This window comes from Cercospora kikuchii (genome assembly GCF_019650295.1).
Source record: "Cercospora kikuchii DNA, contig_00006, whole genome shotgun sequence".
NCBI lineage: Eukaryota > Fungi > Ascomycota > Dothideomycetes > Mycosphaerellales > Mycosphaerellaceae > Cercospora > Cercospora kikuchii.
This window is the reverse complement of record NW_025408587.1, coordinates 379565-399504: the sequence shown is the minus strand read 5'-3', so window position 1 is coordinate 399504 and position 19940 is coordinate 379565. Positions and strand designations below refer to the sequence as shown.

The 19940-nt window shown below is 52.9% G+C and overlaps 8 protein-coding genes across 8 annotated transcripts; 2 read left to right on the top strand and 6 right to left on the bottom strand.

Moving 5' to 3' along the window:
• Nucleotides 1–283: 283 nt before the first annotated feature.
• On the bottom strand, nt 284–699 carry CKM354_000908900 (uncharacterized protein; the record flags this gene model as incomplete). Its single annotated transcript, XM_044804495.1, has 2 exons — nt 284–568; nt 619–699. The coding sequence occupies 2 exons, from the start codon at nt 697–699 to the stop codon at nt 284–286; spliced, it is 366 nt and encodes a 121-aa protein (XP_044660430.1).
• A 2082-nt stretch (nt 700–2781) lies between these two features.
• CKM354_000908800 (uncharacterized protein) lies at nt 2782–3337 on the bottom strand (the record flags this gene model as incomplete). The annotated part of the gene is made up of 2 exons (XM_044804494.1): nt 2782–3064; nt 3129–3337. The coding sequence occupies 2 exons, from the start codon at nt 3335–3337 to the stop codon at nt 2782–2784; spliced, it is 492 nt and encodes a 163-aa protein (XP_044660429.1).
• A 419-nt stretch (nt 3338–3756) lies between these two features.
• Nucleotides 3757–4506, bottom strand: CKM354_000908700 (uncharacterized protein; the record flags this gene model as incomplete). The annotated part of the gene is made up of 1 exon (XM_044804493.1): nt 3757–4506. The coding sequence occupies one exon, from the start codon at nt 4504–4506 to the stop codon at nt 3757–3759; it is 750 nt and encodes a 249-aa protein (XP_044660428.1).
• Nucleotides 4507–4938: 432 nt separating this feature from the next.
• CKM354_000908600 (uncharacterized protein) lies at nt 4939–9845 on the bottom strand (the record flags this gene model as incomplete). Its single annotated transcript, XM_044804492.1, has 3 exons — nt 4939–6900; nt 6954–7007; nt 7065–9845. 3 exons carry the CDS (start codon nt 9843–9845, stop codon nt 4939–4941), a joined length of 4797 nt encoding a protein of 1598 aa, XP_044660427.1.
• A 713-nt stretch (nt 9846–10558) lies between these two features.
• CKM354_000908500 (uncharacterized protein) lies at nt 10559–11338 on the bottom strand (the record flags this gene model as incomplete). The annotated part of the gene is made up of 2 exons (XM_044804491.1): nt 10559–11207; nt 11262–11338. The coding sequence occupies 2 exons, from the start codon at nt 11336–11338 to the stop codon at nt 10559–10561; spliced, it is 726 nt and encodes a 241-aa protein (XP_044660426.1).
• Nucleotides 11339–11719: 381 nt separating this feature from the next.
• CKM354_000908400 (uncharacterized protein) lies at nt 11720–13240 on the top strand (the record flags this gene model as incomplete). Its single annotated transcript, XM_044804490.1, has 2 exons — nt 11720–11849; nt 11916–13240. The coding sequence occupies 2 exons, from the start codon at nt 11720–11722 to the stop codon at nt 13238–13240; spliced, it is 1455 nt and encodes a 484-aa protein (XP_044660425.1).
• A 782-nt stretch (nt 13241–14022) lies between these two features.
• On the top strand, nt 14023–15588 carry CKM354_000908300 (uncharacterized protein; the record flags this gene model as incomplete). The annotated part of the gene is made up of 2 exons (XM_044804489.1): nt 14023–14094; nt 14155–15588. 2 exons carry the CDS (start codon nt 14023–14025, stop codon nt 15586–15588), a joined length of 1506 nt encoding a protein of 501 aa, XP_044660424.1.
• Nucleotides 15589–16535: 947 nt separating this feature from the next.
• On the bottom strand, nt 16536–19106 carry CKM354_000908200 (uncharacterized protein; the record flags this gene model as incomplete). The annotated part of the gene is made up of 1 exon (XM_044804488.1): nt 16536–19106. The coding sequence occupies one exon, from the start codon at nt 19104–19106 to the stop codon at nt 16536–16538; it is 2571 nt and encodes an 856-aa protein (XP_044660423.1).
• Nucleotides 19107–19940: the final 834 nt, after the last annotated feature.

Below are 19940 nucleotides of genomic sequence, written 5' to 3'. Positions count from 1 at the left end.
CATAAGTATCCCTAAGGTCACGATCTCAAGAGTAGCAGCATGCGGGAATGGTGGCTGCAGTGCAATAAAGCTGCCTTGAACTTCGCATGCAAGACTAGAGATCGATGTGAGAAAGTCGAAGGCTTTATTCAAGCGTAGAGCTAGGGTTGCCGTACAGGCTGACGTCCTGCGTCTTACGATATGCCCAATTCTTCGAACTCCGACCCGCTCCACATAATCCATAACACCATACGAATTGCATGCACCCGTCTCGTCCAGTCATAAGTTTTTTGCCCTCAAGGTTCTATGCACCCGCCCCAGCGGCTTGGTTCTTGAGCCTTTGGGCTTCAACATGAGGTCTCCATTTGTCCATGTCGGCTTTTGCCGCTTTCTGCCATTTGGCCTGGTCAGCTGGAACCTTAGGCTTGCCCTTGATCTTGTTCACGACGGCTTTGGCGCCCTTTGCAATGGCGCTGAAGATGCTGCGCTGTTGGAGCGAGAGGTTAGGTCTGAGTGTCAGATCGGCGTAGTGATCGCCGAGAGCTGGGAGTCCGGCGACTGGGATGCGGATTGAGTTCTCGGCATTATACTGTTCATGTCAGCTGCTGTTTGTAGATTGCGAGATTCATGAGGGCTTACTGGGTTTCCTTCAACTGGGAAGGCGAATACACTTTGCCAGAAGAGAGCGAGGACCGTGAGGAGACAGAGTGCTACGCGCATGTTTGCTGTGTAGATGGAATTTCAGGGACGATTAGATTAGAAAAGGTTTGGTGCTGGCCGAGTCCTGCTCTAGGCTTCTTGTTAATCGAAGTGTTGATGTAGTAATAGAAATCTGGCTGATCAATTGGTCGCTGCCAGCACATTATATGCTGAAGATTCAAGATCCTCGTCGCTCGCCTTCGGAGAACTGGACATGTGCACCAGTCAGCATCGTATGGTCGCGGTAAATTCATGCTTGTCAAATTTGGATGCTGTTTCGGGGCATGAACGTGTCTCAAGCCTGGGTCCGCAACCCCAAAAAGGAATGCAGTGTCGGTAGAAAAGGTAACAACGGCTGTACGCATAGCCTAGTAGTTCTAGGTCCGCACTGGACATGGTTTGGTAGTGCAACCAGGACCTCTTGACACTCGCCAAGGCTAAGACATAGCCACCGCCGTGTCGCACAATGTGACGACTCAACACAACAACCTTTCTTCCACTCCAAGTTCGATAGGTCCGGTATGCTATCTTTTCAGTGTTTCTTTAGACCAGAAAGGTGTCGTCGTATTTCTGTTTCGTGTTCCATTCGAGGCCTGCTATTCGACATGCAAACGTAGCGACACTTTTTCAATTGGTACTAGTACAATTCAGTCGGGCTATTAAATGCCTGTAGAGCTTAGTGATTTTTCACCATTGCCACAAGGCTCCAGTATAGTGTGTAGCGATCATTGGTGTCTTCGGCCATTTGTTGCGGGTTTGCCATAGCTGGTTGCCGGCTATGTTGTTAGTCATGGGGCACCAGACGTGCTGCTTCCGGGCACTCGGAGCCTGTTCGGTGGGCTGAGGTAGGGGTGGGGATTACATCTTGAGCTTCTGTACAGGATGCAGTTCGTCTGAAGCTGGAACCGGACAGTCTTTCGGAGTTTTGACAAAACCGGAACGCAACATAGCAAATGACCGACTGCGAAAGATAGTATGCTTGGCTCGGCTTGGCTTTTCGCTCTCGCCGCAGTGAGTATATGCTTGCCTTGACATCGTACTCCCCAATGCTTGACATCGTACTTGGATTGCTGAGATCCTCCGAATTTTTCTTGGCGCCTGTAATATCACTTCGATGTCTGCTCAAATGTGAACAGACCTGAGCAGCTACAAAGATGCCACTGTTCGGCGAATTCTCATCCAGCGGTGTCACGGATGAATCGGTCGCGCATGAGGGTCCCTGGTCCAGCTAATGGTCGTGGGCAAACAATTCAGCAATAAGGCTGACCTGTCCTTACACGCTGTTACTCCTCGTGATGCTGATGCGATATGTCGCTCGTGCTATTGAAGAGCGTTGAGGAGAAGGCAAGCTGTAGTCTCGAGGAAGTGAGGTCCTAGTCGCTCTTACTAAGATGACTCCGGGCCGATGTCCCTCCACCTCATCCGACTTCAATGACCATTCAGCAGCCGAGCCACCAGGTTCTACATTTCTTTCAGCCACCATGTGCTATATCAGCTCGACATCTTTACCATTTGATTGTTGTCTGCTAGTCACGGGGCAATTTCATTGTGCAACGGGTTCTGGCAAGCAGAGCTCGGCCATGGTCAACCAGATTACCCGCAGCCCCTGCATTTGACCTTGATTAGAATCTCCACAGTACGAACTAACCGGAGGATGTCATAGGCCATACAAACTGTGTATTCCGGCTGGGGAGTCGGAGAAAGCGCTACAGATGGCGTATTGAAAAGTCTGCTTCTCAAGCATGGTACTAGACAAAAAACGTTCTCTCTTCGAACACAATGAAGCATATTCACTAGGTTTTCGTCCGCCAACAGGTGTTTCTGGGAACTGTTTCGCACCGATCTGGATAGCACGAAAGCTGGTGTTTGCGGTTTGTATTCGCTATTCATGGGATCGTGTGCAACGCGGAGTTATGGGAACAAAGCCAAGCAGAACTGTACAGAGGCAGAAAAAAGTGTTTCGAAACTGTGCAATGCAATAGTAGGTTTGCGATAAAGCATCAGTGAAACTAGGATAACCCTCTGCATCTGCGCACGCCGCAGTATTGATTCTCTGTCCCTACTCTGGAACCCTTTTCCAAATTGGACTTCTGAACAACCCTGTCACAAGCTCGAGAAGGAAACAAAGCGACGGAGCAGATCCAATGTCTCCACCTCCTCGATATCGATCACAGTCCACTCTTCATCAGCCTCGGCGTCCTTCTTCTCAACGAAAATGAACTCGGCATCCTCCTCAAATTCCTTCTTCTCTTCTCCGGCATCGTCTTCGGCATTTTTGTTACTCTCACCTGCCTCGCGTTTCTTGTCGACAGCCTCTTCCAACTTAAAGGCACCCAATACGGCGTCCTGAACATCTTTCTCCTTCTTTTCCTTGACATCCAGATACCTGTCTCCTCGTCAGCAAGCCCTGGAAACTACACTCTCCTCTGACTCGAAGTCTCGACACTTACCTCTCCCAAAGCTTCTCGCCAGCTCTTGACCGGATTTCGTCAGTTCCCAAGACCCTGCCGCAAAAGCATTTGATCATGCCGCGATCCTCGATCTTCATACTGATGCGCTTCTTCCAGCAGTGGTTGCAGACCTCGTTGCTGTGGCGCGTACAAAGAATGCCACGAAAGTCTTCCGCCAGAGCCGGATGATGCAGCGCGCAGCGGGGCATCTTGGCGTTGCGCGATCGAAGATTGAAACAATTTGTGTATTTTTGTGTCCGATGCGCAGGTCTCTAGGGAAGGATTGCATGAACGTATCGTGTTGAGTCCAACGAGCTAGAAGGACTTCAGAGCTCAAGAGCGCAGCTAGCGTCGAGCTCGGACCAGAAGTGGATGGTCATGGTGAACAGCTGCGTATCTCGTCGAAGAGTCACCTGGTAGATTTCTACACCAAGGCGACAAACAAGGTTGGTGCATACCTGCACTGAAGTTGGTTTGGGTCGAAGTTTGATTTTTTGAGGATACGTTCGTGCGGCCTCCGATGTTCGTGTGTTGGTCATTTGGAGTATTCTTGAGGAACAAGCTTATTTGCTTGACTGAGATCCACTGTCTGCAATGAATATAGTCTTGTGCGAGATCTAGGTCGAATTCAAGATCTTCCATCGGGGTTGTTGGAAACAATCGCTGTGTTGTGATCGCGGGACGGCTTCTCCGTCTTGTTTGTAGTCTTCATCCCAATCTCTGAGGAGAGCTCACGTGATTCTATGCGCTCGATCATCCAGCACAGCAAGGTTCTTTCGCTGCCAATGCTCAGAGCCAGAATTATGCTATATTTCTCGGCTCGCATGGTGAATGATCCGCGAGCCTTTGGCGCTCTGTCGTGCTCGCTGCGGAGAATTTTGGAGGAAAAGTCCTCGTCCTGTTGCTCATTCGCGTACAAAACTGTGCCATCGTTCCAGTCAGGTACGCATCTTGCCTTGTCCACAATCAGAAGAGTGTGCCCGTAGAAACCAGGCACAGCAATGATGATCTTCATCATTGGATCTCCAGAGACGAGGCGTAGATTGACACTCCGGTGTTGACGGAAAGCAGCGACTCCTGTAGTGTTCGAGCTGGAGGGGTCGATTCGGATAGCAGGCGCGACTTGCCCGACACAGCTGCGTTCGTACTGCCGCTCTCCGGACCCAACATGCTTCCGTCCTGAAGACAGAAGACTCATCGCAACGAGCGACAAGCAACGCAGTCCGGGATCTGCGAGGAAGGTTAGAACTAGAATGGCAATCTCCATGGGATCCAGAGTCGCTGTGATCAAGCTTACCATCTCCACATCGAGACCAGAGTGTTGTAGAGTATATAAGAAGTTGTGGTATTGCGTATATACGAAAAGGGAGAAAGGCATTCGAGTTGAGTACGCTCGAGCGAGGAGAGGAGAGTGTGAGCCAACATCAATACTCTTAAGATTCGGTCGTATCGGTGAAACAGCGTTTTACGTGAGCCGGCAGGATGCGTTTGAGCAGCAAACATCCAGCTGAGCAAAGGCAACTTTTCCCTCATCCCGTCGACGCGGTTCCGGATAGTTGCATAAACGATAACGACACTGAGGTCGGTGAGCTGAGAATCATGAAAGAGACCGCCGGAGATTGAGCATACGTCTGCTTCCCGTTCACTTCCTGCTCGTTCCCGAGCCATGGCTTGGTCACATGTTGAAGCGAAGATCAAACTGCACAAAGCCTGGATGAGCTCGGAGTTACACTGCCTTTACCATCATCAGCAAAGCTGCCATGAATATCAAATGTGATGAAACATTGCATACCCTCAACCCTCTCCCCACTCACGCAGCAGTAGCCACTCCACTAGCCCCACCCGCAAGTCTCGGTTTCAGCGCAGTCCCTCTCCTACTCAACGGCCCAGGGCCCACACTCTCCGAACCTCCCTCCTTCTTCCTCACCCTCCACAACCTCTGCACCATCCTCACACCCTCCACAAATTTCCTCTTCCTCTCCAAACTCTTCTCATCGATCCCCCATTCCATTTTAATCCCCTCCAACCACTCCGTATCAAGTTTAATCTCTCCCCCAACCCAGCTTTGCGTCTTCGGATCGGATATCTGCCTCCACTTCATGAAATCGAAAGCCGGGATGACGAGATGCGAATGTTTAGAGGAGCAGATATTGGGGCCGAGTTCGCCGGCGATGAGTTTTTGGTAGCAGTTCTCCTCGAATTGCACGTCGAGGCAGTCTTTGCAGGAGTAGATCATGCGGTCGATGTAGGTCCATTCGGTGCCGCAGCGGCCGTCGCAGGAGCTTGTCAGGATGCCTTCGAGTTTTTCGCGCTTCTTGGGCGCTGCAGTCTTGTCTTCTTCTGTTGTTGCCGCGGGCTTATTTGCGCTTGGTTTCTGTTCTTTCTCAGAGTCCTGGGCATCCGCATCTTCACGCTCTGCTCCGGCAACAGCTTGCTCTGACAGCGCTTCTGGAGCAGGCGCCGTAGAAGTGGCTCCGTCTTCATTCTTACGCTCAGCCATTCCCGTATCTTTCTCGACCGTCTCATCAACAGCATAGAGCGCGATGTCATCTTCCGTATCTATGTTACTCGGTGTGAAGACCGACCAGGCGGCAACAGCATTCACATCATCATCCAGAGCCTGCATGGTCACCGCAAGTCGATAGAATCCATTCTTGAAATTCTCTTCCGTCTGCATCCACTCCATCCCGCGCTTCAGATACTCCCGGACTGCGTCTTTCGCACGCCGTTCATCGCCAGCCAGATGCCAGAATCTCGCCAATGTTATTCGGAGATCCTGATGCTCCTGTTGCGCAATGGAGTCTCTCAGATGGGTCAGCTTTTCCAGACGAATGGCATACTGGGTCGCTTCAGAAGAGAGTGGCAAACTCAAACCAGTTTCCTTGGCCATGTCCAGAAGGTCGATAGCGAGCTTGGTGGCGTGCAAGCCCAAGACATCAGAAACGTAGCCGTCGTCTTCCAGCTCTTCGGACAGGGGTTTGTATAAATTCTGCTCCATTTCTTCCATTGCAAGTAGCCTGTTCTCTAACAAGGCAGTAGCGCGCAGAACACGCGAATGGCAGAGGCCCAGGTACAGCAGTATACACCACTTGGTTCCTGACTCAGGTGCATTCAAATGCACTTGAAGTGCCTTTGTGTAGCGCTTCTCCAAGAAGTCAAGCTGTGAAACGCGTCTTGCGGAATCGCATATGGGATCGTGAAGGCCTCCGCTTCGCTCATAGTAGTACATGACTTCGGTCAGCCACGTTGAGCCTTCTGTACCGTGTTCTTTGGCGTCTAGGTCTTGTAGGAAGCGCAGCACGTTCTCATGTTTCTCCTGCGCTCGTAGAACTTCAATCAGGCGTACCACGGATGACTGGAAGAAAAAGTCGACTTCGGGCCTCTTCATTGCCTCTTCCAGCAAATCTGAATAGGTCTTCTCCGCTGCTGTGTAATCCTTTCGCTCACGTTGGAGACTACCGTAGTAAGGCAGCAGAGAACGATAATGGAATTCCTTGTAAGCATCGTCGCCGCTGCTCAAAAGCGCTTCATGGTCTCGGAACAAACTCTCGATTGTGTTCATGGCACTTGTGGGGTCCTTCGCGAGATACTGCGATTGCACAAGGCTGAATTTCAGCTCCCAGTCGTCCGCTCGCAGCTCGATTGCTTTTTGTGTTCGGGGAATCGCGGCAAGATAGTTGCCAGTGGCGGATAATGTTTCTGCCATGCATTTGTGCCATTGTGCTGGGTCGTCGGTGTCATCTATCGTTTCCTTCGCCCATTCTTCGATACGCTGATCGTCGTTAGCATTTCCGTTCTACACATGCAAAAGGTTTGACCAATTACCTCGATATCGGCCGGCGTAACGTCACCGTAAATCTCTGGTGGCTCTTCGCCTTTCTGCGCCAGTCATTTAGCGATTTCGTCTTCTGCTCCGAAGCAAGGTTCCGTTCTTACCTGATTATGATAGCCATAAAGCCACCAGAACGCGTCACCACTCGGATCATCCTGATCATACCACTTCTTTGCCATAAACTTTGCAACGTTGACCAGTATCTGGGTGGGTGTAGTGTCATCGCTCGTGGCTGAAATCACCCACTGTCGCTCAGTTGGCATATCGAGCATGCCACGCTGGACGACTGGGTCGCTGAGCCACTTGAACACGGCGTCCAAACAGCTGGTGCCAAAGACCCAGTAGCTCTTTAAAAACATTCTCTCCGCACTCCACCACTCGGCAATCAGTGCCTCTTCACGCAAGATCCTGACCAGCTTGCGGCCAACATCTTGTTTGGTAGCGACGTCAATATCGTCGTTATCTGAGATGGCTCGCAAATGATCTGCAAACCACTCGTAAGCATAAACGTGGAAGGAGGCATATTCCTCTTCTCCGAACTTGTCACATATGGCGACGAGACACGCCTGAGACAGCCGGACATGGCTAATATTCATCGGCTCCAAGTGGATGCGGACAGCCTGGTCTCCAAGCTTCGAGGCGAAAAATGCGTCAAAGTCGAAGCGCTCGTACAGGTCGTCGCCCCCAAAGATATTTTTCAGGTGAGTCTGTAGTACTCTTTTCACCAGCGCGATCTCTCCCTCTTGAAGCGCGACATGCTCCGAAGAATGCAGTTTGAGATGAGTGCTTCCATTGTCTTTCAAGGTGTCTTCGTCTTTCTTGTCGAGGTACTCTCTAATGTCGTCAGATCTCATGGTTACCAGCTTTTCGTCGTCAACGTCGAATAGTGAGTAGTATTTCTCTTTGATCTGCTTTTCCAGTGCCACAAGGGTGAAAGTATCAGCTTTGAGTCGCAAGACGGACTCGCATTGATCGATGGACAGATATTGAAAAGCTGTGATGACCCACATGAGCAAGTCGTTCACTTCCCTTATCTCGTCTTTCCTCAGCGTATCGTTGAGCTGGTTGATCTCACGCGCTATAGCCTGGCTTCTGCTCTCTCTGGCAAGACTGAGCACTTCTTCGACTTCCCGGAAATTACGGCTCTTGCTCACACTATCGAGCTTGTAATCCAGTGCGAAGTAGTCACCTTTGACTCCAGTTCCAAGTTCTGTCCGTGCCCTCTCTTTGAGCTCGACAATCTTGTCCGCATTCCTCTCACTCTTGTTCGTGAAGATGTCCATATCGTCCAGCCTCGATTCTGCGTACAGGAGAATATCGTCCTCATTCAATGATTTTTGATCAGCTTGCCCAGCAATCTTGATCTGTGGGATGTGGCTTTCCACATCGTCACTCAACGCGTCCAGTCCAGAGGCACGGCCGGTGAGAAACAGGCGCACGCGCAACAGCGCATCCTTTTCGGGTTGCATGATTTGTGTGATGATCGATGCCAGAGGTTTCCCAGCCTCTGACTCTGTCTCATCAATACCGTCCAGCACAATGTAAAATGTGGCATCTAAATGCTTCGCAGCCTCGCTCACCAATTTTTGCCAAAGATCCGCTGTTCGTCCAAAGTCCTTGTTGCTCCCACAGACCTTGGCGGCAAGCTTGAGATAGTCCCTGCTCACTGTGGTGATTGAAGAAGCCAATTGCCAGATGATGGCTTTCATGGCTCTGTTGATCGGACTCTTGTCCTGAACATCGCGTGCAAAATAGTAGTATGCAACGCAAATCCGCGAGTCTTCACGATGCTTTTCTTGCAGATGTTTGACAACGATGCTGCAGAGGAAGCTCTTGCCAAATCCTTCGTCTGCTTTCACACTGAGCACGTTGAGATCGGGTTGCTTCGGGTCTGCCCAGCGCGCGAACGACATGCCGGGTGCTTTGTATTCCAGTAACCAGTTGCCAGTCCCTTCGATATGCTTGCCCCAAAGCTCATCTTGTTTCTCGGTCCAGGGCTTTTTGGTACTGTCAATATTGAGTGCCTCTCGTACTGTTTCCAAACGTTTGCGATCCTCGTCTTCTGCCTTTCTCCGTTCTTCAGCGGTCTGCAAGAAGCCAAGCGATGAAGCGGCCTTCTCTTGGGCATCGGCAATGGTATCCAGTTTGCTGTTTAGCGAGCGGATGTTCTTGGCGGCTTCGCTCATGTCTTTCACAATAACGGTGATTTCTGTCTGGGTTTGATTTGCGATCAACCTCTCCAGCGTAGCCAGAGCGTCTTTCACTCCGTCGTCATCGCCGAACGCAGCAATCTTCGCCGCAAGCTTCCATTTCGCTTTCCAGCCGCGTGTAAGTTTGTGGGCCAGTCCCATGATCATCAGGAAGTGCTCCAGGACACGGTAGGTTGTCAAGCGCAAGCGCTTGTCCAATTTTGTCTTCGCATCCGTATCATCCAGGTAGATACGAAGCCTTTCGAGGAATACGGAAACACGTTCCATGAGTGCGGTGATGTTATTGAACACGTCGTCGTATTCCTGTACTGCTGATATGACAAAGCTGATGGCATTGAAGCACTGCTGACTTGGGCCAAACACCATGCTAGCGGCGTTTGCAGCGATGTCGCCGAAGCGTTGCACGCACACCAATGCATTTCTGAATACTTCTTTCGCTTTGCCGGTACTCTCTGCTGCTTTCTTGTCTTTGGGTGGAATGATCCTGCCCACAACTTCGTCGATGGTCAACGATCGCCGGTCATTCAAGTCCCACTTTGTGATCTTGCTGCACCGTGAAATGACGTCTGCCCATACTGTATCTAGGTCGTCCTCCTCAGACAGCATGGCTGATTTATTAGTACGATCCGCAGGAGTGATCGGGGAGGCAGCCGGCGCGCCGGAGAAAGGTGGCATGGCGCGTGTGCCAGATGGAGAGACAAACGGATGGAGGAATGGTGGAAGAAGCAGAGGATGTATACCTACCGTGAGTGATCTGCAGGATCACTGCACTAGCTGATGAAGCGGCCTCTTTGGTGTGACAGTACGCCCACTCCCAACAGTGTGGCGCGCTCTAAGGTGCAGCAGCATTTCAGCCGCTCGAGAAGCGAGCTGGGGATGCTGCAGGGACATCTTTGGCTGGAAAGGGCGGATGATGCGTTTACTTTCGTCGGAGTCTGAGTTGATCGCACTGTCGACGTCTTCGTCCCCCGCGGTCTGGCAAGATAATGTCGTTGTGTTGCAGTTGCACGTTGTGCAAAGGCGAAGTGTTCCGATGGATTTGAGAAGGGGCGACGGGCCGGTGGCTGGGGCCGCGGTCGATACCCACTTGTAGGGTTCGAGAACGTGGAGAGTGCGGAGCGCTGGACGAAGCTGCTCAGGAACATAAGATGCCGCATTCAAAAAGATGTGTGTGCAAACGACAGGAGAGGAATGCAAAATGAGACACGTTCAATCTCAGCAGGCCGTTACTGTCGTTCATGTGCATTATGTATACAAGAAACAGGAAACATTTGGAGGACAAGGCAGGTCCAGATGCCCTGCCATTACACCAGGCTTTTCGCTCTTCCAGTCTCGAACATATCTTGAACACGCTTGCTTGGAATTGCCTGCCGTCCCTCGCGGTCAATCTACACATCCTCCTTGAACATGCTGCGTCGCTCTGTCGGACTGTCGTCTGTGCTGCCTTTCTTCTTGTGGGATGCCACACCTTTCCCGCTTCCATGATAGGATGTATCAGCATCAGGTCGAGGACTCATGCTGCGCATGCTGATGTTGCTCGCTTCAGCGTTGTCGCCGAACGGGTTGAGGCGCGCACTGCCACCGTGTACCTCCTCATCGTACCGGTCGTCCAGCTCTCGTTGTCTCGATTTGCTTCGCCCCCGCCCAGCTTCAATCCCGCCGACTCCGATGTTGTTGTTCTCAGCGTAGCCGTGGCCGCCGTATGGTCCTTGAGCAGGATCTTGTAGGCCGAGTTCTTGCTCTTCGTAGTATCCTGAAGCTTCGTGATCTACGCGCGCATCCCATGCCTCGTCTGGATCGAGTGGTCCGAAGCCTCTCCGCCCTCCGCGTGTTGATTCACCACCATATCCAGTGCTCTCGTAGGCGCCTCCGGCGGTGCGCTTGTTCCGCACCGCATTCCACTTGTCTGTCACCCATCCCACGACTCCTCCTGCACGAGGTGCCGGCGCCCTATACGTCGCATCGTCTCGTCTTTTCGCGAATGGGTTCAGCGGTGGTGGTGGTAGACCTAGGCGGTTCGCTCGCCATCTCGTGTAGCTAGGAGAATGCAATTAGCACAGGCGCCATGATGCCATCTGCTTGCAGCCTTACCCAATATAGCCTCCAGCACCTCCGATCACTAGGAGCACGAGGATGATGAGGAACACTCCCCAGCCTGATATCGCCATTGCCTATGTCCTTCCCATGCACCAATGCGCTCTGCTGGCGCTGCCTGAAGTTGGTCGGAAAGGTCCTCGTCGGTTCCGGGTCACAACTGTGCCGGCGGATCTGTCGCAGTATTGGGAATATTAATATGCACTTGTTGTATACGCATCAGGATTCAAAAGTGCAACGAGGAGATCAGGGTGCGACGCTGAGTGAGCGGGCATGAGTAAGGCTGCAGGCGCATCCGTATTGAAGGCGCAGGTCGTTGGTTGTTGTCGATCCGCCGCACGGCAAGTGCAAGCGAGCTGACGTGCTGTTGATCTCGCCCATCAACTCTCAACAAAGCTCCAGCAGACACACGACGATGGCCACACTTTCGACGACCCATTCTCACTATCAGGATCATGGGCGCGTCGGAGTCCTCTACCGCCCAGACGGAAGGTCAGTTCGACGGCCGACCCGCGACTTTCTTCTACAAATCCGAAGACAGCGACGAAGAGGGCGGACTTGGTTACGTTGAAGGCTACAAAGTCTGTACGTATTGCTGTACAGATGGGAGTGCCTGACGATCACGGTTCTCACACAGTCATCGCTCGCCAGATCCTACCTCTCAATGGACTAGAATCCCATCCAAGGACATCGTCGCCTGCGTTCCGAAGCAAGGCGGCGCTGATGGCGATCACCATTTCATCTACGTAGAGCAGAATCCGGATACTGCGCAAGACCCCAAGGCATCGCCGGTTCTTTTCAGATACGCGACGCTCAACAATCCGCCCAAGCCGCTCGTGAAGGACTTCGTGGCCCCTGCCACTGGCGCAAATTGCTGGGAGTTCCGGCAAGACCGTGGGGACGTACAGCCACATTTTCACATCATTGTGTCTACGGTGTCAGGCACTGGTTTGGCTCCGGACGTCTGGAAGCAGCTTGTGAAGCCAACTGTCGAACTGCTGAGCGTGGTAGAAGGCAAAGACTACCTGCTGCATCATACAACTTCTGAGAACAGCGTGTCGGACTTGACCCGAGATGTGCTCCTGCCTAATGCGAACCTTGGGATCAGTCAGGGAGTCTTACTCATGAGCGGAGACGGCGGCGTTGTCGACATTGTCAATACATTGCTTTCAGGCCAGCGAAGCGAGAAGTACAAGAAGCCCAACGTTTCACTTCTACCTCTTGGCACCGGGAACGCGCTGGCGAACAGTGCTGGTCTAGTACGAGATAACACTCTTGGCATCAAGGCATGGTTCCGCGGCGGCATGAAAGAGCTACCTCTGTTCCGCGCAAGCTTCTCGCCTGGCTCCCGACTGTTATTCGATGAAGCTCGCCAGGAGCGTCCACTCCATGTGGAAGACGGCACCGCGGTGGCTTATGGATCAGTAGTCGCCTCGTGGGGTCTGCACGCCGGTCTTGTTGCCGATAGTGATACGACCGAGTTCCGCAAGTTCGGTGTCGAACGCTTCAAGATGGCCGCAAAAGAAGCCCTAGCACCCAGCGACGGATCTCCGCCTCACATATACCGAGCCAATGTCTCCATACAGCGTCCTGGCCAGCCCGAATGGCACCCTGTTCGTAGCGGTGAGCACGCGTACGTCCTTGCTACCTTATGCAATCGGCTTGAGAAGGGCTTCACGATCAGTCCGGCTTCTGCACCGCTAGATGGCAAGCTGCGACTCGTCCACTTCGGCCCCACGAGCGGCGAAGATGCAATGGCGATCATGGGCAAGGCATATCAAGGCGGCCAGCATGTGCATGACGAGCGTGTCGGGTACGAAGAGATCGAGGCTCTGCGAATCGAATTCAACGAAGACGATGGCCGATTCAGACGAGTATGCATTGATGGCAAGATCATTCGAGTTGAGAAGAATGGCTGGGTCGAAGTTCGCCGTGGGCAGAGAGGTGTGGTAGATCTGATTGTTGACGAGGCGTGACGCAGGCATCCCATTCGAAAACAAATCTGGCGTATGCTTTCTTGCGCGTCCCCACGTGGCTCTATCTGCGTGCGTTGCGCAACGCACTTTCGAAGTCAACCGGCTCCTGCCCCGAAAACAATCACCACTCCGAGCATTATACATGCAATGCACAGCACTGCCAGCACGCCTCAAAAACATGGTACAGCGGTAAGGCTGAGTCGTCAAGTGCAGTCTCCAGCTCTCCACAATCCAGCGCCACAAACACTAAATGCATCCGGAGCCGATTCCAGACAAATCACAACCAACGTGGCTTGCGGAGTCGCCTTTACACTGCACGCCTCACACACCACATCTACGATACCAGATCCGATCTGGTAAAAGGACAACAGCATTCCCCGCTATAACCAGATTTCCACACAGCCCTATGACCAACGCTTTACCCCGTTCGACCATACTAACGCGCCACGTGCAAGCTATGCTGTCGTAGTGTGTACCAGCTACCGCCTTTTCCCACGTGTAAGGAGTCTTGGGTCCTGGGCAGTGTTTGTGCTTTGCATCTCGAGTGTCGAGAGTTGAATGAGCTGTTGGCAACCGGCATGCCCGCGTTGCTTCTGCCACATGGCATGATGGCGTCTTGGTAAGTGGTCGAGGCTTTCGCGAAGTGGTATAACACTGATCCTGCACGCCTCTGTTGATCCTTCTCTTTCATCACTCCACAGTCTACACTCTTGCCTCCTCTCTCGATCACGGACCTTTGCGAATACGGCCTGCTGCAGCACGCCGTGTCCTCACTATTCACAATGGCGTCAGCGCGAAGTGCAGTCAGATCGTTCCGAGGGTCAACAGCATTCATCACATTTGCGATCTCATACGTGAGTAAAGTCCCGCAGTCACCTACCATGAATCACACACTGACCTTGTTCCCTCTTCAGGCAATCTTCACAGACCAATTCCTCTTCGCGGCAATCATCCCCGTCTACCCCTACAGTCTCGAAGAACGCGTCGGAGTTTCAAAAGACCAAGTACAATTCTGGGTAGCCATTCTGCTAGGCGTTTTCGGCCTCGCCAGCGTTGTCACATCGTTACCATGGGGCTGGTACACTGATCGAACAAAATCTCGCCGCGTGCCATTCATGGTCGGACTTCTGGTTTTGCTTGGGTCGACGTTAATACTCTGGTTCGCTCGTACCGTCGCTGGCCACGTCGTAGGACGGGCTCTACAAGGCCTTGCGTCTGTCGTGGTCTGGACAACTGGTTTAGCCGTATTAGTGGACACGGTGGGCCAGGAGCACATCGGCGAATACGTGGGCTACATCGGCATCGGATTGAATGCTGGAAGTCTCATCGCACCTTTCCTTGGAGGAATTGTCTTCGCCAAATGCGGATACCACGCCGTCTTCGGCTTGATCGTCTCCATCATCGTCCTCGATATCCTCTTCCGACTCGTCATGATCGAAAAGCGATTCCGGCTCGAAGCACAATTCTCCATGTCCACCACACCCTGCGACATCACCCTCGAGCTCGGACCCTCTGGCGACCTGGTCAACAAGAAGAAATTCCCCTCAATCGCCATCGACCAACTCAGCCTCTCCTCCGAATTAACCCTCGTACCCAAGCTGGATACCAACACCACCACTCCCACACCAACAACAAAACCCTTCTCCTCCATCCCCCCAATCTTCCGCCTCCTCGCCTCAATGCGCTTCCTCACCTCCCTCTGGGGAATCTTCATCCTCGCCACCGTCTTCTCCGGCTTCCAAGCAACCCTCCCCCTCTTCGTCCACACAACCTTCTCCTGGACTTCCATCGGCTCAGGTCTAATCTTCATCCCCTTATCCCTCCCCTCTTTATTCGGACCCTACATCGGCTCCCTCTGCGATCGCCACGCAAACTCTTCGAGATGGTTCGCTGTCGCAGGATACATGACTTTCTGCGGGAGTTTAGTTTCTCTTCGATTCGTGGAGAGGGATACGATGGGGCATAAGGTTATGCTTTGTGGGTTGTTGTGTTGTGTGGGGAGTTGTATGGCTTTGATCTTGGAGCCGTTGTTTAAGGAGGTTACGGAACGGGCGGAGAGGTTGGAGAAGGAAGACGGTATTGCGAAGGCAGCGAGTGATGACGCGAAGGCTGGAGCTTCGGAGACTTCCCCAGGTTATTATGGTTCCGCGTACGCTTGGTTCAACATCGCGTGGTCGTTTGGGAATTTCGTTGGACCGTTAATGGCGGGGATGATTATGGATCACGCGGGCTGGAAGACGATGACTTGGTCTTTGGGATTGTTGGGAGGAGTCAGTGCGATTCCTATTGGGTTGTGGTGTGGTGGGTGGTACTTTTCCACCCCGTCAAAGGACGAGGAGAAGAAGTGAGATCTTATGGCGGCGGATTGTTGTTTGATAGCGTTCTGAGCGAAAAGCGTCTTGTCAAGTTGAGCGTTAAGTCTGCTTGTCAATCAAGAATACCTTCATGATCCATTCTGCCTCTTCTAAGGAGTACAGACAGTACAGTTGGACCTTGCTGTCGTCTCAAATGTCATTGTCAGTTTCCCTATTGAGCGAGTCTGTTGGGTACCATCGAAGCCAGCAGAAGTGTGCACTCTCGCAGATCATCAATTTTCAAAAACTCGATAATTCAGCAAATCACCAACAACCCTCCCAACGTCCAACCGAACGCTTTCAAACTTCATAAACATAACTAAAATCAGCTTCGAACTCGGTCACCCAATTTTCGGCTCTCCTCACCTACATCTCACGACCTTCCCGTCGTCCCACCACTTTTGTGCGATATAACCCTAACCTTTGATCCAAGCTCCTTCAAAGATCCCTCAGACGCAACAGCACAAAACCGTCTCGATCAGGACTTTCACAACCACAGGGAAACAAATGGCGAACTCGAAAATATACCAAAGATCGAGCAAGTGAAAACAATTCCTGTTTTCATTTCATATCTCCATTTCATGTCTCTACTTCCTTGCAGCAGTCCTTCACAATGTGTTAACAACTCGCTCACTTCAATTGATACAATCTCCCTTTTCCATCTCAACTGCATTTCCTTCTCGCTCCTCAAGTTCATGACCATGCCGATGCTCATCCTCAAAACGACTCTGTTGAAAACGCCCGCCTCCATGTTTTCGCTCCTCAGACCATTCATCTAAATGTTAACACGAAAGACTAAAAACACACGCAATTTGAAAAGACAGCCTGCCTCCCATTCTCTCCACTCCTTGGGAGGGCTTACACAATACACACGAATACAATATAGCCGCTTTTTGGTGAGGCACTCGGCTGACCTGGTTAGAGGCTCACACGCAACGGCCTCATATGGTCCCAACATGCCCGTGTCCGTGTCCATGATCCATCAACTGCACACTACAAGGTTCCTTGTGATCTGGACGATGTACAGGAATAGCCTCAGGAGCAGGCGAAATAGCATCCGTATCGCCCTGCTTTTCGGTTTCCTGCACAGGCTCCACATACACAGGCGGAGGAGCAGAACTTGACGATTCGCCACTATCGCCTCGCGATCTGTTACCTTCTCCTGGCAGTAGACCAGGTGATGGCAGCGGAGATCCAGTGGGCGAAGGCTCCTTCAATTGCTCAGCGGCCGGGCTCGAAGATCCAGCATGCTCGAGATGCTGAGAGTGAGCCTTGTCATCCGATTCGATCATGGCAGTGAGAGACTGGAAGTTGAGCATAGGCTCGCCGCCTGCTGCGGCAGCTCCAGATCGTGAACTTGTGCCGTCCATCTGAGCACCGCCGGTACTCACGTCCAATCCACTCGCACTATGTGAAGAGAAGTTGGAGTTGGCTCCAGAGTCGACAAAAGAGGAAGCAGCGGACGATACTCCGGAGACGCCTGACAAGTCTCGAAAATGGTGCGTGGGACGCATTGGCGCAGGAACCGGGCTAGATTCCGACTCGAATCGCGCTCTTTGTGCTTCGAGATGTTGTTGTGCGCTCTCCGGCGCCGAAGATGCCGACGCAGGTTGATTTAATGTGGAGGTGGGTTCCGTCAAAGGATTGAATCCAGCAAAGTCCTGGGCGGGCTGTTTCCCTTTTCCTTGGATCTCTTCTTCAGGTATCGTTGGTTGTGCGCCCAGGTTGCTCGTTGAGCGAGCCATGGCACTCGTTCCAGCCCAACTGCTCGAGCTGTCGTTTGTCCCGACTTGGTACAACGAGCCACTTCGGCCACTCCTCTTGGCAGCTTTTTCCGCCTTCTTCTCATCCTTCTTGTCCGCCTTCGCCTTCTTCTTCGCATCTTTTGCAGCCTGTTTCTCCTCTCTTGCTTTTCGCTCCTCTTCCGCCTGCAGAGACAGTCGAATTGCTTCCATCATCATCAGATCTTCAAGATCTTCAACACGAGCTCTCCGCGAGCTAGTTCTGCCCCCAGCAATGTCGCTGCTGTCGCCTTCTCGTGGGGTCCCGCTTCCACTAGCGCTCGGACTGTCACCGAACAGTGTTCGTCGCCGCCGCCCAACGGCGAATCCAACTCTACCAGCTGCATCTCCTTGATTGTTCAGCACATAGGCTGCATTGTGTAGCGCAGTAGCAGCAGCTGATCTCCTCAGCAAGTTTGCTCTTGCATCTGCAAGCTTCTTGGCCCAGTCCGGCCGCACTCTGTCCGTTGTGACAACATTTGGAGCATTCGCGGACAGAGATGTAGCTCTACGACGTCCTGTCTGCGCTTGCAGTGATGTAGATGATGACATTGCTGAAGCATGTGGCTTTAAGCTTCCATTCGGTTGGTTTGCATATGCCAGACCTCTTCGGAAAGTCGGTGGCTCGTAAGTCACACCAAACTGTGGTGTCACGCAGAACGGACATGCTGCTTCTTCCGACACCAGTTGTTCTGCTTCTTCCTCTGGCGGCCGCTGCTGGCCCGGCTGCTCATGCTCTGGTGGATGCGGATCTGGTCGCTTGATCTGGACGAAGCATTCCGAACAGATGGGCTGGTCGCAACATCGAGTGTGGTTCAGGTAGGGAGGGTAGTACATGAAGCAAATGGGGCATTCGAGAACATCCTTGTAGAGGTAGGCTTCAAGCGGTTGGCCATTAACGTTGGGATCATTTGGCAGCTTCACTTCTTGAGGAGTTGAATCTGGTGATTGACCCTTGTTCCCGCTCGCGAGAGATGCGAGCGTCTTAGCACGCCCTCGGAGCAGTGATGTGGCTTGGCCAGTGGGAGAGGAGGGACCAGAATTCGTCGAGAATGCAGGATGTGACGCTGATAAGGACGTCGATCTATCTGACTGGTACGACTGTGATCGGCCAGTGATGGGAACTGTCAAGCTGTTGACGTTGACTTCGGACGAGCGTGCATCGTTGGAGGCCTGCGAAGTGCTCCTTGCCATCTCTGCAGGCACTTCATCTGCAGCGGGGATCGGCAGTCCTCGTGCAGCTGCGACCAGCTGTGCTTCTGTCCATGAGTCGGAGTGATCATCGAGTCCCCTCCAGAACGGAGCCAGTCTCCGCTCAATCTGCAGCTGTCTCACGACCTGCTTGTTGAAGTCCTCGACGCCGACGTACACGCCCAATGTCACTAGGTACCCGCCATCAACATGCTCTTCCCGCATACTGCGTTCCCGCTCTTTGATCCGCGCCTGCCGTTCGCGTTCCGCCCGTCGTGCTTCTCGCTCCTGCTTCGTCTCCCGGGGACGGTCTGCCTGTGCAGCATCGGCCTCATCTCGATCTCCCCGCACTATCCGGAGCAGAGATAGGTTGTTGCTGCTGCCCCGCGCACTCGTGTTGCCATTACTTCGAACATATACTCGCCCGGCGGATCGTTCTGTCGAAGCTTGCTGTGAAGGTGCTGCTGTGGCACCGGCATTCTGTCTGTCGCCAGCCGGTCTCCCGGCCTTGCGCTCGTCTTTGGATGAGCTGTTGCCCATGGTGAAGTGACCGGAACTCCGCGCTTGCCGTTCTCAGCGCAGCATCCAGTTGATATTCGCGGAGCGCATTGGGCTGTCGCCGGGATGGGTGTGGTCGTAGTGAATAGCTCGTCCGGGCAAGCAGAGTAGCACGGCGGTGGCCAAGGCAGCCGTTGGGTACTTCCCTGTCGGTGGAGGGTTGGAGCACGTGAGGTAGGCAGCACGACGCGGTGAATGGTGTTTCGTTGTGGTATATGAGGGGCGATGCCGGCCGGCGGTGTTTCAGTGAGAGCGATCCACGGCGCACTAAGTTGTCGGCCAAGGGTGGTGGGAGTGGGGGAAAGAATGGTCCATAACCATGCGAAGTTGGCAGAGGTGTATTCGATGTCGTCGTGGTGGTTGTTGGGCCGCGAAGATCTCATAAGCCGCCGGACACGTCGGAGTCGCAGCAGCAGCAACAGCAGCAGCACAGCAGCCGCATAGGCACGAAGGAGCGTCTGTGCTGACGATCACCTCTGGCGTCATGCATGCAGCGACGACCTCCGCTAAACCAGAGCTTCGTCAGCGACAAGCTCGACAGCTGCACGTTGAAATGGCTACAGTCCCCATCCTGTTTCACAGCGCTGCGATTGTCGGGACGGCAAACACTTCATCAGACAGTATGGGAATGCCCAACAGAGCCGCAGAGCGCACATGGCGGCACTCGCGCGAGCAACATGCGTTTCGTCTGGTCACCTCTAACACAAATCATCGATAGCCGCCATGCTTCATGTCAGCGTGAGCCGCCTGTCTATACAACCATTCAAACTCTCCCCACCTCCATGTATGGACTCCATGCTATACCCGGCCCTGATA